General features: G+C 29.0%; 1 protein-coding gene and 3 long non-coding RNA genes across 5 annotated transcripts; 2 read left to right on the top strand and 2 right to left on the bottom strand.

Annotated features, from left to right (window-relative positions):
• Window positions 1-4: 4 nt before the first annotated feature.
• LOC114576941 (uncharacterized) lies at window positions 5-5,606 on the bottom strand. Its single transcript, XR_003696505.2, has 7 exons — window positions 5,477-5,606; window positions 5,206-5,396; window positions 4,502-5,117; window positions 4,143-4,226; window positions 3,899-4,046; window positions 3,176-3,367; window positions 5-950 (listed from the first exon to the last, which is right to left on the bottom strand). It is a non-coding gene; the product is annotated as an uncharacterized LOC114576941 (long non-coding RNA).
• Window positions 512-15,493, top strand: LOC107993562 (uncharacterized). Of its 2 annotated transcripts, XM_062077818.1 has the most exons (5): window positions 661-694; window positions 3,204-3,315; window positions 9,399-9,515; window positions 10,315-10,817; window positions 10,956-15,493. In XM_062077818.1, the coding sequence occupies exons 2-5, from the start codon at window positions 3,205-3,207 to the stop codon at window positions 11,446-11,448; spliced, it is 1,224 nt and encodes a 407-aa protein (XP_061933802.1). In that variant the 5' UTR covers window positions 661-694; window position 3,204; the 3' UTR covers window positions 11,449-15,493. The 2 variants fall into 2 exon arrangements, with proteins under 2 accessions (XP_061933801.1, XP_061933802.1); XM_062077817.1 differs by lacking the exon at window positions 3,204-3,315 and having other exon boundaries at window positions 512-694.
• Window positions 6,690-8,821, top strand: LOC114576943 (uncharacterized). Its single transcript, XR_003696507.2, has 3 exons — window positions 6,690-6,828; window positions 6,954-8,554; window positions 8,631-8,821. It is a non-coding gene; the product is annotated as an uncharacterized LOC114576943 (long non-coding RNA).
• On the bottom strand, window positions 8,582-9,403 carry LOC133666517 (uncharacterized). Its single transcript, XR_009830744.1, has 2 exons — window positions 8,816-9,403; window positions 8,582-8,744 (listed from the first exon to the last, which is right to left on the bottom strand). It is a non-coding gene; the product is annotated as an uncharacterized LOC133666517 (long non-coding RNA).
• Window positions 15,494-15,838: the final 345 nt, after the last annotated feature.

Below are 15,838 nucleotides of genomic sequence, written 5' to 3'. Positions count from 1 at the left end.
GAAATGAAAGAAAGAATCGATATATTTCTTTAAAATAAATTATACGCATACTTAATCATAATTCAATGATATCTTTTTAAAAATATTGATTCGTATATAACATAGATAATTTTTACAACAATCATATAATAAATATATATTTATATACATTAATACTAATAATTATCCTTCAAATAAATTAATATTAATCATTATAATTTAACTAAAGTTAGAACAATTGAAATATTTGTAATCAACAAAGAAAAATTTTGAATTATTTATTCTTAATTATCTTATTTTTTTAAGATTTTTCTTTTAAACATTAACCATAATGATTGAAAAGAAGTTTTAAATAAATTCGATTAATACAATCCTGCAATTAAATGAACGCAAAATTCTGTAGTGCTGGGTACTGGAAGCTAATGATACGATATTGAAGAAAAAAGGCGCCTGCGCTGGGACTAGTACTGGGACTAGTGGTGTTAGGTGCAAGGAGGGTAATGGTGACCTAGGGGCGGCAGTGCGGGTTCAGGGGGCGGCGAGGGCGGGTGCCTCCGTTGGAACTACCTCTTGATAATAGCCCGCAACTATTCTCACCTCCGGCCGATTTCACGCCGCGTAATTCTCATTTCTTTCGACAATCGAATATCCGTCGATTACAGTGATTATTATTTACGATTTGCTGGAATAACAATCACGCGATTAATTTATTAAGGTAAATCGAAGAAGCATAATTATAATATGCCGATTAAGAATAGATACGATAAATCATTAGTCATTGGTGCGCCAACAATAAAATGTTTAAAATTTTTTACTTGTGATATTTCCATTAAGAAGTTATACGATTTGGATCATAGTGTTTTCCGTTGTGATGTTATCGTGATACTGGCGTGATTATCTGCAGCAATCGCTGCATGTAGGTAGTCGTTGGTTACTTGTCGATAAATGAAAATCCTTCGCAGTTTAGGATGCTGTGAAATATGTTACGTATATTAATTCACATCGTATTTTCATTTATGTTTATTAATGTTATCTATGTCGGTTCATTAATTAAATTGAGAACATGTTTAATTTCATCATAAAAATAATAGACTAGAGTCTTACGTGGACATACGACGCGGGACAAGTTACGGTAATAAATTGACGACGATAAATCTACTGAAATATTCAGGCAAAAATATACTTCGCTTTAAAGGCGGGAAAAAAATAAAGTAAGAGAGTTCAAAAGAATTATTCTTTCTATTCTGTTACGATTTTACGAATCGTAAGGGATAATCTTATTACTTTTCGCTGAATTTTCTTTTATCTATATTTGATTTTTTTTTAATAAGATAATCTTCTTTTCTCGTTTCATTGTCGTCCTTCTAGAATTATTTCATTCTAAAAACAAATGTTTTTTTTATTATTAAAAATATCGTTGACATAATATTGCGAAACTAATATTCGTGTTAATCATGATAGTTTGATCTTTGTGTAATATAGAAATTTTTTCGCTTTACATTTTATTCAATTGACATGATCACTCGGTATCAAAAAATGAATTTTATACAATTTATTCGTACGAATGAAATTCAATAAAAAATTCAATACTTTCGTTTCAATGTTTAAATTATTTATTTAATTATTTTAATACATATAACTAATCGATATAACTAATCGATTGACTATTTGTATTCTTGATTCATTAATTATATCAATTAATCTGGTATGATAAGATAAAATAATATTATACAATTATAAATTTTAATATCTTGTTTTTAATTAATTTTGTGTATTTTGATATTTCACGTAAAATATTTTCATGGTACAATTACTTTGTCAATAAATTGAATAAAAATAAATTAAAATTAAATTTTTAGTTAGTAATACCAGATTTAATGACATTTTTCATAAAATAAATCGCTTGCAAGTAACTTAAAGAGAAAGATAAGTTATCTTAATTACAATCAATGTCGTTTTTCTTTCTCACGTTATTTATCACAATACGTAACTAAATATATTGTTTTAAAATATCGAAGATTATTATTATCGATCAATAAAAAAAAATATGAAGATTATACTGACATCGATGACACTGTTAACTTGTAGGCATAACTAAGCGCATTATAGACATAGATAACTGTCGCCACTTGAGAAATAATATGCTTTAGTCTTATCCAATCATTATAGATATAAAAAAAAAGATCATGTAATTTTATATTATTATCTCTAACTCCTGAAACTCTTTGAAAATTCACAATATTAAATATTTGACATTGAAAATATTGAATTTAAAATCTCAATTTTTAGTTCTGATGTCATTAAATTTCAAGTTATTAAATTTTTAAAAAATTCCAAATTCTAAGATTTTCGAGAACTTAAATGATTTTTTCCAAGTCATTCTAAATAAAAAAGTCTTTAGTTTTCAATCTTAAATAAATCCTCTACAATTTTTATAATGAATATATCATTTATTCATATTCTTGTTTTTCTTTTGATTTCTTAAAAATACTAAAATTGATTCAATTATCATTCTAACGACTACTTTCATCTTTCCATGTTAATGATTTTGAAAATTGAAATAATTATGAATGCAAGTCTGAGCGTGCATGGATATGTTCTACTTGTTGCAATAAGAAACTAGACCTTGGAATTTTCATGAACTTTTGGTAAGAATGACGTTTTTTAAAGTTCAAAAGTAAAAAAAGTAAAAAGTATATTCGTAATTATATAATCATTATATAGAAAGATCTTTATCGATACGTATTTATAAACGAACATGAACATGAAACGAGAACATAATGGCATTATAGTTCGCTAGATATATAGGCACCGACCAATTTGCTTCGCTTTACATCTCGACGCGATCTAATCGATTTTTCTTTCTCATAAGTTTCTATTTAATCGATTCGTTGAAAACTATGACGTTCAATCAACTCTAGGAAATTATTATTGCGAATGATTCATGGAGAAAATCTTTAAATCAATAATGAAGTCATTTGAAAGTCGTTAAATATTAAATGAAAGATACATTAAAGATCATATTATTTTATCACAGTTAATATTTAAATATAATATTTATTTACTATTGATTTTTATCATAATGATTTCAGTTTCAGCAAATTTTCGAATATTGAACACAATTTTATTGAAAATTTTACGGACCTATAAGATCATGTGTCTTATAACGAAGATTATAGTTCAAAAATTTACCTACACAATGATCTCTTGGTAATTAATTTCAGTATGGAGTGTCCTGAAGCGATGGAACGAGGCAGAAACTTTCGTTTGCTTGCCAAGGAAGAACTACCTAAACTCTTGGATTTCCTTGATGGCTATTTGCCCGAATCCTTAAAGGTGCGTCCGATCTCCTTTTAAACTTGTTCAATTTATATTTTCATATAAAATCCTAAAAAATTTTCTTAGAATTTATAATTTTTCTTAAATTTTTAAAATAATAATTAAAAATTAGAAAAAAAATTTTGATTTCATTAAAAATCATTGAAATAAAAGAGAAAGTTTTGATTTGATTATAAAAATTAAATTATGGAAATTAAAATTATGGAAATCCAGAAAAAACATGATAGTTTACAGTTTTTGAATATATGTATGTATAATTAATAATTAGTTAATTAATTCATGGCATTTTTTTTATACAAAATTCAATTTACAAATGATGTCATATTTCAATTACATCATTTATGAATGATGTCATATTTCATAGAAAAACCTAATTTGTCTTATTATGTATACGAATTAATTTAGTTAACTTAGTTTGCAAATATTTTCTCTGTTATTATGTTTTAGAATATTTTCTTTTTGTTATTTTATTTTAAGCTTTTTAATAATAATTCCAATGATTAATAACGAATCATTTTTATAATTATCATTATCATAATTCTTTATAAATTATTAAACTTTTTGTATTTTTAATACTAACATAAAAAAACATATTTGATTTGAAGTTTTTGAAACCTTTTTTATAGCAAAATTTAATTGAAAATTCCAATGTCTTCTCTGTTAAAGCAATTTTAAATTACTCTTCCAAGAAGATTTTGAATTTCATGAAACATCAATGAAACATAGATCTACAATATTTAAAGGATTAATAATATATATATCATGATAATATTGAATTCATGGGATAAAATATCTCAAAAGAAATTTAGTGCGAAGATCAATACCTGTTGTGTTTGCCACTTTTAAATTACTTTTCCATAGTTTGAAGTCTTTGAATGATATCGTAAATTATATGTTAACTTTCCATTCTAAAATTAAAACTTAAAATAATAATCTTGATAAATTTAAAATAATAGTATCAAAGATGATAGACTTTTCACATTGAAATTAGATTTAAAATCTAATGAAGAAAGAAAGTACAAACAACAAAAACAAGTTGAAGTAAACAGAAGAAAGAAGAATAGAAATAAAAGTTGTCGCGTGGTTGATAGAAATTGGATGAACCATAAAGGGGAACTATAGCTATAGAATATCGTAGGATTCCCGAGGGAAAAGGCGACGAGATTCGATAGGATAAGATTACCGGTGCAAAGGAAGAGATTCCTGCGTAGTATTTCCTCCGTAACCCGGTCTAAATGGTGGGCCGTTGTGCTAGGTTAGTGTCAAGGTCGCGGCTGGTACAGATCGTTTTGCGCAGCAGCGATATTCTCGGTGTGATATTTGCATGCAGCGTCGTAAAGTAGTACGGACAATGCGACATGATTTCTTTTATTTTTTAAATTGTATAATATGTATAGTATATAATATCGAACAATCTCTTCTGATTTCGATGGCATAAATATATATGTATTGATTACGAAATTTAAAATCGTGTTCTCATTTTCTATTATAACTGATATTTTTTAGCCGCTTTCATCTTTGTCACGCTACACAGACCAGTAACGGTTTATTTTAACTTTGCTTCATGAAGTTTCTTGTATGTATTTTCTGTACTGGTCGATATTTATTAGCAGACTAACTAATCTACTAAATTATTACGGTAGGTATTAAGATGATATATAGTGTCACTAAATATTAGTGATTTTTATTAATTAATATCAAATATTAGTAAGAGTTATGTATAAAGGATTTTCAAAATTTACTACTTTATAGTACTAATATGTTTTGCTTTTTGGTTTGTTCAATTTGGATTTTTTTTTCTATAAAATAAATTAAAATAACATAAATAATGATTATAATAATAAATTAAATTTAAAAAATTTTATAATAATAATAATATTTTATTACCATTGATTATTTATAAGAAATTATTATCAAATTATATTATCTTGATATATTATTTCTTAATTATAGATTTGAATAAATCTGTATATAATGTTATATCAATTTTTATGATAGTTTTGTCGAGGCATTAAATAAAGTTTTAGTATTTCCATCTAATCGAAAACGTGCCAATTTTTACATATTATAGTAGACACCTGTTAATATAAATTCAGCGGAGTGTGATAATCGGTCAATGAGCACGTATTTCAGAGTTAAATTATTAAATCTAGCTTACCTTTCTATGCTGATTTATTCATTGCTAACACGACATTTATTTCGACATACTTTTCAATTAAGACTGTCTTGTAACTCTCAACAAATAATGAAAAATTTTTCTACCTGGATAAAACTTTTTAATCTTCTTTCTTCTTTTTTTTTTTTGCAAAATAAGATTTTCAGCACAAGTATATTTATTAGAAATTAATAGAAATAAAAAATTTCTATATATAATTTTAAACGATCTCTTAAAAGATATTGCGTAGATAACCACGTATTATTGAAATTTCATACATCAAACAATATCATTGCGTAATAGATTGTGATTGGCATCTAAATTATTATGACTTCGATATTGCTTTATGTTAATTCTATAATTTATATTCAATACCTTTGAGAATCTGTTACAAAAATAAACAACGAACGTTAGATTGATAAGTATAGTGTCACCGAATTCGCAATTAAATTATTAGCCACCAGAGGTCTCTTTTTAAAAAGTTACTAGAAAAACTTGATACATAAAAAAAAAAAAAAAGAAAAAAGTAAACAAAATAGAGAAAAATCAATTAGAAAGATGGCATCGACCCATCTTTTTCTCTTTCACCTTTCATTCTTGAGCTAGTGAGTTATCGATCTAAAAAGAACTTTGTTTGTTACTCGTCGACGGTTAGCGGAGTGGCGGGACTATCGGTGTTACGACTGCTGGCCACGCCACCTCGATTCCGCTACCGATGTGCAAGGTGTAGCGGAGTCAAGGCCAAGGTTGCGTTTCCATGATCAACGCGCGACGTCGATCTCGTAATCTTTTCGCGATATCAAGATATTCGTTTTTGCGACATTCTGTTAAAATATAATATTATAAGTGTAATTAATATTATCAAGAAAATAATCGAAAATAATTGCTTATTTGAAATCATAAACTCTCCTGTTTGACATAATATTCATAAATTCATATGAATTCAACAACTATATTACAATGTCGAGAGTATGTATATACACACAACATATAATTATGCAGAGAATATTTCGTGATAGCTCATTTGACGCTTAATATAGCAAGATGGAATCACTTAAAGATCCTAATGTGACTATAAGATTAGATCATATGTGTTAAATGTATATTTATACTACAATTTCTGAATAATTCTGAATAATTTCTGAATAGTTGAATGCTGATTATATATTTTGAAGAAAAATTATATATTTCTCAAAATATGAAATTGATTTGATTTCTATATGGCATATTTATAATAAATATAATAAAATAATAATTCTGAATAATATTATCAAATTCAATGAGAATATTATTATGATAAACATAATACAAATTTATAGAAATAAAAAATATGCTTTAATAAAAAATATCTCAAGGTTGGTATATTAAAAATTAATGTAAATACATTTCTTCTATACATCCATTGGTTTTTCTTAGAGTTTCCATAAGATTTTTAAATTCCAATCATTCAGTTCGTACAAAATAACCTCTTAATTTACAGGATTTTCTTCCGTTCTTGTTCCTGCTATCCAGTTTGCGCGATTCGGTAGAGTTAACATACTCATTGGTACTTATATTACGCGTTATAATGTTTGGCCAACATGAAACGATACCGCATACCGTCATTTATCCTCGAATAAAGTTGTGCCAACCAACGAAAAGGCAAGGTCAAGGTCATGTCCGGACGTGCACACGCGATGCCATATGGCTTTTTCGAATCCGCATTCGAATCGATTCTTCTTGCATGCTTACCAAGTCACGATGATCCTTACCAAGTGACGTCAAGCCGGCTCGAAGATGATCGATAATGAGTAATTTTGACAAAGCATTCTCTCAATCGCACCTTTTTTAACCTTTTTTTTTTTGTCTTCGTGATAAGCATAATGTTTAACCATATTTCTTTTTTCTCTTTTTAAATTTTTCAAATTGAAATTATTGTTATGTACAAATGATGATGTGAGTGATAATGTTTCTTTTTTTTTCAAATAAATAAAAATTTCTCTTTTTAATAAAACGTGAAATATGAATATACTGATCAATTATGAATTTAATTGAGAAATAAAATGTTTTTATATGTTAAAAATAATAAAGGTGCCATAAGATCTGGTTTATCTGGCTTACCGTTGCATTTACATTCTATTCTATTATTAACCTCAAATAGATTAAATTGTATGTCTTTTAATTCGCAATCAATTCGTGTCAAGATTGTTCTATCTTATTAAATTGAATTTTTAAAAATGATTCATTATATTGTTTCTGCTGAATTAAATAAAAATCTTTCGTTTTATTTTTATCAGCATGTTAAAATAATATTAAAGAACAAAAAGAGAAGAAAGATAGTCACGAAAGATAAAACTTAATTATAATTAAAATCAATCTCACATTTGACTGGTGTACAAAATCCCATAAACTAACGTTTTTATAGTTTACTTGATTATCGCAATTTAACTTTCCTTTTAAAATTAATTTTATGATCATACAGAGTGACATGTTTACCGGCAAAGAATTTTCTGCGTACTGTTTCCACTTAAAAGACACCAAACGAATCGAGACAGTTTCTACAACTTTCTCATTTGCATCATCGTTTCTGCCACTTTTCGAGATCGAGCCAGTGATATGTAAATTTACACCGGTTATACTTCACGTGCTGCATGTGAAACATTTTATTATACGACATGTATGCTCGCCAAAGTATTTCGAGAATAAGTGAGCCCGATTACATTCCCTTTCCACAAAAGAAGATGCGGGGAACTTGTTCGCTTACGATAGAAAGGGAAGGGATGTTAAAATTCCATTCGTACACGTGAATTCGTTCGAAAAAGTAAAACTCGATAGAACGGATATCGGCAATGACGGATAAAACGTGCGTAACAAATAAAAACACATGCGGCTACGTGCCATTCCTGACTTGTTTGTATTGAAATTTCAAATCGAATCGACGTGTAAAATTGCTAGGACGTTTGTCGAGTATAATACTCGTCCATTCTGTCTGGTGCAACCAGATTATATGTATAAAATCTAGGACAGGCTACGAGGTTCCGCAATAGATTCTATTGCCGATTATTTACTTACTTTCAACTGATCGAGGTTGAAGCTGAGCTAGTAAATACATAGTTAGTTCACTATAAATTATTTTCGGTATGTTTATTCTATAATTGATAGATACATTTTTTTTCAGGATTTCTATTGATGATTTATTGATTTTATTAAATATATTGGTCTTGTGATTTCGAGTGCAGAAATCATATCGGTGGATGATGATGGATAAACGGAATGAAGATCATTCAATTTTCTGGAAAATAAAAATTATTATTTAAAAGAGAAACGATGCTAAAGTGTCAGAGATAGTACACAATAGCCTACTTTATCTTAAGTATCGATTGATAAAGTTTCCTTAATTTTATAAATCTTAGTTTTTTAATTATATATTTCTGATTTCGATTTTGATAATAATAAAAGTAAACAAACGTATAGAATCCATTTCACTTATTCATTGCAAAATGAATATCATTGCAATATTTGACTAAGAAAAGGAACACTTTAAACACGAAAGTATTAGATATAGCACATGTTAGTTTATTTTAAGAAGCGACGTCTGGAGCATCGCCCTTGGCTAGGTTCTCCTTTATCCTGCAGCTTCCTCGTAAATATCCACCTTTTCATCTGACAAGATGTTGCCTTTAGTGAATGCGCACTGCGAAAAAAAAAGCTTCCCTTTAACTACCCCAAGAGTTTGTACTCTTCTAATTCTTTCGTGAGATGAAGAAGATTTCCAACTGTTTCTTCGCGGTTCCATAGCTTTGTAAACATACGGTGGGAAAGGATTACTTGTTATTTTGCTTCTTTACTTGCCACAACGTTATTCAGTTGGGAAATGTACCTTGAATAAACTCTCGACAATTGTTTACACCTTTTAACGTAACATTGTTATCTTTCTGTTTCACAGTTCCATCAGACTTTGTTGACCTATATGAATGACAGAGTATGGGATTTTAATTTCTATGTGGCTAATGACTGGCCGGATGATGAGATCTGTTTACATTTTCCAGGCATGACGTTATCTGTAAGTATGAAATGCCCATTTGCTTTAGATTACACTTAAAGATCAATAAATTGATAAGATCGTGTAGCTCACGCATACTATATAGCAAATATAATTTCATTTCTATCGAATAGGTTCATCAGGAGAAGAAATGTAAATATCAAACATCGCCAAAATGTAATTTGTTTTCCTTGAAGATGGATATTATTACATTTTTTTTTTTTGCTTGATAATCGTTTGAAAATTATCTGAACGAAATATAACAAAATTGATGGTCTCTTTTCTAATGAATATAAATTTGAAAATCAAAAGGAAAATTCGCGTGTCTTCGACAAATTCATCTTGTTTCCGAACGTATCGCACAGAGGTGCAGAAAATTTGGCCCAAATCCTAGCTTGGCTTTCGTCCAACCTTTTGTTTCACAGCCTTGCCAGTTCATTTCCTGACCTTCCCCTGTAACTTCTCTAATCTATCGCCCTATCTTATTCGATGCTCTTTACTTAATTAACGTGTCCGCAATTTTGTCCATTTGATAACTTGTTACCATTAAATTCTCGTGTCCTTCCCCAAATTCGCCAATTCATAAATCAAAAATTAACCTTGATATCTCTCATCGTGTTAGTTATTTGTTCGACCACGTTCAAATCGTATTATTTAATTTCTGCTAACAATAAGATTAAATTTCGAATAGAATTTCGGATTTTCAAATGTCGAATCTGAAATCTCTGAACAATTAATTCGTGTACCAAGTCCTTTTACAATTTCTCTTAAACTAAAAATTAAAAATCTCTTTTAACGCAATCGCTCGATCGATTTTCAGCCTCATGGTTTACTGTTCGAAAGTGTAGGCGTCTTCTGTCCCAACGATCGACTGGATCTGCTTAAATTATTAAGGGAGGAGGATATTTTGATCGACTGGACGAAGCCTCTTTACATCAATTTCGTTCATTACGATATCGCCGAGGAGTTGATACATCTTTACGAGGGCACAGGAACGATCGAGAGGGTGATAGGGGATGTTTTTATGTGCAAGGATCCTCAAAACGTAGATAACGTCGAGGAACCGGATGAAGAAGCCCATCCCGACATTCAAGTTCAACCCTTGAAAGCGGAACACGCTGAGAGTATTTACGAATTGTATCCAGCGAATGATATGGAGTGTCACGAGGTTTTCCTCCGATTGATCAGGACGCTTCCCGCTGCTGGAGTGTTTGCTAAGGGTAGTTTGGCAGCTTGGATGGTTCAGTCTTATTACGGAGCCATGTTTTCGATGCAAACCAAGCCTGAATATCGAAGGAAGGGTTACGGGACGAAATTAGCAAGGTAGACGAATTTTTCTTTTCTTTTATTAAAAGTTGATCTAATTGCTTGGTTATTGCTTGATACGGTAGAGTTTAGATGGATTTTGAAATAATATATTTGATCAAATATACTTCTCCATTCATAATAGCAAAACCGTAGGTACCTGACGAAGCAGGTCGCTGACAGAGGTTATCAGCCTTTCGTGGTCATACGTCCAGAAAACGAAGCCAGCCAAAGTTTGTACAAGAAACTAGGCTTTAGGAAAATCTATCAAACCGTTCGAATGACGTTCATGCCTTTCACGTGGCAAGATGAAGAGAATAAAACGACTCGCATTTTGAGGGAAAATTTGGAGAACGCTGTCAGACAGCTTACTATCGAGCAACAAGTAGTGGACGCTTTCAGAAACGATGAAATTGAAGAGAACGAAGCTGGGAATTCGGAATTTGTGGTAGAGGAACCCGAGGAAGGAGATGAGAATCCTCCGGAGGAGGAAAATATCGAAGTGACGGAAGTATCGACCGAAGAAAACGTGAAAGATACGATCAATGATACTGCAAATGTCGAGGATAATGATGATAATGCTGAAGAAGCAGTAAATGATGGTGATAATCAAGACGATGGGGGAACAGACGGTGGGGACGCGGAATAATTAAGTACACGTTCGATTATTCGATAAAAGGTCCATGATTTACGTCGTGTTACGCTCGCTCGAGGGTATACTCCTCTTTCCAAGGCTGATGGAAGAAAGAAATCGATCAACTATTAGAAAATTCACCTTACACGTATGATTTTAAATGCATTTTCAAACGAACTGCAACTCTCGTTTTAAAACAATTTCTTAAAGTCTTTGTAAATGAAACTTTGAAATGAAATCTGTAACAATTGAAAGTATTAGATGTGATAGGCATGATTATAAAATCAACCGATTACATGCATCGATGTACCTTGGCTATCTTGGCTAAAATGGCTACCTTTCGTTGGAAAGAACTCTCGAGCAGCATGAATGATACAAGAAAATAAAAGAAAAATTATTTTAAGAATCTTAATAACTTTACAGCACCCGCGTTCGTGCGAGGCTTCAATTCGCGTACGAAGAAATATGTATCTACGTACGGATTCCTCATATCAGACTGCTCGAAGTATGTCATGAAGGTCTCAGGAAACAGGTAGACGTATCCTTTGAATTGTCAAGGTTAGATTATTTCAAAGTCTATCTATACCGCGTCAAATATCTTCCTATTGTATTTAGTGGATTCGTTATTTCAAATATTTAATATTAAATTTATAATAATTACGTGAAGTATATTTGAAAGTTAACTCCAAATTAATTTCTCATTTGGTCGTACTTTTGGACTAATCATTGTAATAATATTTGTATCTTTGATAAAATGATGTATATGCATTCTTATTAAGTAGTAAGTGTTTGATTGTTATTTATTGAATTAAATCTAATTAACAAGAATATGAATATAAAATTCAATGTATTCAGTTTCTTCTAGAAAAAAGAAAACTGAAAGTGATCAATGAAATTTGTTAATCTATTAGCGATTAAAAAATTACGATAGACTTTGAATTACAATTTCTCCATATTAAAATAATTAATTCTATTTTGAAAAAAGAACAATCAGCGTGAATGAGTCGTCGTGAAACGTACGACAGTTGAGAAATTTACGCGCTGAATCAATCTGTGATTATAATTTCCCTATATAAAGTAGCATTTCGAATAAAAATTCAGAAGCCTCGTGCGACCTCGACACGCTTTCCTTAATACAAGTAGAAGCCAATTACTGTGCCGGTGCGCTCAACCATAGTAAATTTCAGACACATTGAATTATGGGATAACAACTTTAACTCGACAAGATTGGAATAGGGTATTGAATGAAATTTTATTCTAAAATTTATCTACAATTTTAACAAATTATATGTGTGATTGTGATCCCAGTTTCAGAGAAATATTTAATTAAAATTTTACCTATCTAGCTTAAGCCATTTACATTTTCAAGAAATTACTTCATTATTTTTTTATTGAAAAAAAAAATAGTTTTTATTAATATAAAAGAGTTTTTGAAGAATGTAGTGCACAGACACAATAATCGGTCTAGCGTGCGAGCCAACGATAATAACAATAAATAATATTAATAATAATAGCGATCATACAATTAATATTACTATTAGTTACAGAATATACATGTATAATATGAATATACGCGCAAAGGGAAGCCCGATCAGCCCGGTTCGGTTATTGAGAAATTCTTTTTAAAATATAGGTGATAGTTACTATTTGTATCATTTTTTCTATATTTCACAGATGATGCATTTTCAATGATACTCTACACGACAAACGTGTGAAAGAACAGGTTTAAAAAGTCGTAGCTGGGACGACCGGGCAGTTCCTCGAAGGCCCTCAATGTCCCTCCTTTATTTTGGATTTTCGACGTTGCTGGGGGCCAGCTGTGATATTTTCCCCACTTACGCTCTGGTCATAGTACCAATATTTAGATTTAGACGAAACTTGATTGTTGTTAATGGGACATGCTATAGCTCAATTCTATTAATATTTTGTCATGGATGTGCTTAAAATAGCGAATAAATTTGTTATTTCGCATTGTTTCAGTTATTGACTCTTGGAGGACCAACGAAACTAGCATTGACAGGAATGGAGTAAAATATAAAATTTGAAATTAATAATGTTAAATTCGGTAATGTTAAAAACATTACTATAATATATAAGTTATATAGCATCAGTCCTCTAAGTGTAAAACGTTATACAATAAAATGTCACGTACGTAAAATGATACAATAAAATTTAATGTATAATTTATATTCTAATATTCCAATTTAAATAATTACAATAAAAAAACTTGATAAAGAATTTAGAAATAATCCAAACGTACGTGACTATATATATGTTCAATGTCTAAAAACAAATCTACATACTTCCCTGCATTGCTTGTATGGTAAGCTTGTCAAATTTTGTTTTGTCAAAGTTTGAATTATAACAATAATCATAACCTAAACCACAATCAATTTCGTACACTTCTTATACTGTGCACAAGCTCGAATGGAATTTACAAATATGATTAAATACAGTACGGTTATTACAAAAAAATATATAAATTTTCGAATCGAATAAATGAAAAGGGTACTGAATTTCAAGTTCGAAAACTGTGATTTTATGCACAAGAAAAATTCATCGTAGTTCCTAAAATTAGAACTAGATAGCGGAGGTGGTTAGTGGCGCTGTTGTCAGGACAGTTTCCCTCCATTTTTAAGTTATGCAGTGCAATTTTCGATTCGATTCGTTGATCGCGCTATGTCAATTATAATTCGCAGTGTAATAATATTACTTTTTGTGTCATATATCGTCACTAACTAGTGCTTAAACACCAAGAAGATTTTATTTTTGTTTAATATTATATATTTTTGAATAAATTCAATAATATATAACGTATAAATACAGAATAAATGTACGATTATAAAGTTTTATAGACAAAAGAAACATGGCAGTTCAAAATTTAATTAACGAATATATTACTGAATTTATTTTTAAATTTCGACATTATATACCCTTTATCCAGCTACTAATTAAGGTAAAAATTAATTTTTATAAAAATAATATTGTTCTATTGGATATTTTTTTAGTTTCGACTAAAAAATTTTTAATAGTTAGTGACGCATATAATTTGCACAAAATGATATTTTGTAATGGCCGTACGATATATAATTTCGTTACGTATGTTTGAACAAATTGACTTCAAATTATATAAATCTGTTTCTTTATTCATTTTCAAATATATATCAAACCGATAATAAAAAAAATGATTTTAAAAATTAATTTTTTAAATAATAAAAAATGCGTTTAAAATTTTTTTAAATTTTATTTTTTATTGATTCAGAAAATTAATTTTTTTAACTTGACATATTAATGACGTACGTAGTAATTATTAATATTTTTGTAGTTTCAAATATAGTTAGACGTTTAATTTATCAATCATAATTTTTTGTTTTAAATTAAAAAAGTAATATTAATATTATTTAAAATTCTGTTTTTATATTATATCTTGTTTTATATACACAATTGTAATGAAAAAATATGAAAAATATTTAAATGAAAAAATGAAAAAGAAAAAAATAACAACGAAATAATTAATACAGTTAAATCTATACGAGCCTGCATTTATAGTTTGTTAATTAACATCGTGCAAATCAATGTCTCGCGAAATAGGCCTAAAATCCGTCTATTAACATTTAAATATGTTTCTTCTACACTTATTGTAAATATATATATAGGAATATTCATATATGATGTACATATATGCATATATTCCTACTTCCTCGTGCACGTTGCTTTCCGCTATAACAAAATCTTTATCTGAAGCAACTCTTAAATTTCTGTCATATAACATATGAAAGTTACACATATGAAACTGTTGAATAAATAAAAAAAGAATATCGCGAGTGCAAAATAATCAGAAGTTTATTCACTATAGAGGACGAGAAAATAAAGTTAACCTATAAAGTGTAATGTCTGGAAAATGTAATTTGTCTACCGTGTGTAGATATCGATTTATGTAATTTGTGTGTTCGATAAAAGCAAATAGTTTTAGCGTGAAAAACGCTAGTTTTATGCAAATCAGACATCAGAAAAGAGCTTTGGATAATGAATGGAACAAATAAATATGATTTTTCAACAATGGTGTAATTTATTATGCACTTTTATCGACACACTTTTCCGTATCTATATCGATTATATTTATTAAATTCAAAATTAATAGTTATTTTTACACAGATTTAAAACCATAAATTATTATATTTTATTTATTTTTAAATACAGAATCAAATATTCGATTCTTTTTTTAAAAGATTTATCATCTGTTCATATTAATTCATGATAGGAATTCAAATTTTTTTTGAAAAGAAATTTAATTTCTTTAATTTCTTAATTTTTATAATTTTGTTTTAATTTTCAGTTTGTTTCTCACAATTTAAATTTAATATTAATATCAGAAATACAAATATTTTAATTATTACAGTAACAA

The sequence above is a fragment of the Apis cerana genome, linkage group LG8, assembly GCF_029169275.1.
Source record: "Apis cerana isolate GH-2021 linkage group LG8, AcerK_1.0, whole genome shotgun sequence".
NCBI lineage: Eukaryota > Metazoa > Arthropoda > Insecta > Hymenoptera > Apidae > Apis > Apis cerana.
This window is presented reverse-complemented; position numbering and strand designations above follow the sequence as displayed.

What these genes read in the sequence shown, in the direction of transcription:
- LOC107993562 (XM_062077818.1), top strand. Translation starts at nt 3,205, where the DNA reads ATGGAGTGTCCTGAAGCGATGGAACGAGGCAGAAACTTTCGTTTGCTT. An exon ending in ATTTGCCCGAATCCTTAAAG is followed by an intron (nt 3,316 to 9,398) that starts GTGCGTCCGATC and finishes TCTGTTTCACAG; the next exon opens with TTCCATCAGACTTTGTTGAC. An exon ending in TACGGGACGAAATTAGCAAG is followed by an intron (nt 10,818 to 10,955) that starts GTAGACGAATTT and finishes GCAAAACCGTAG; the next exon opens with GTACCTGACGAAGCAGGTCG.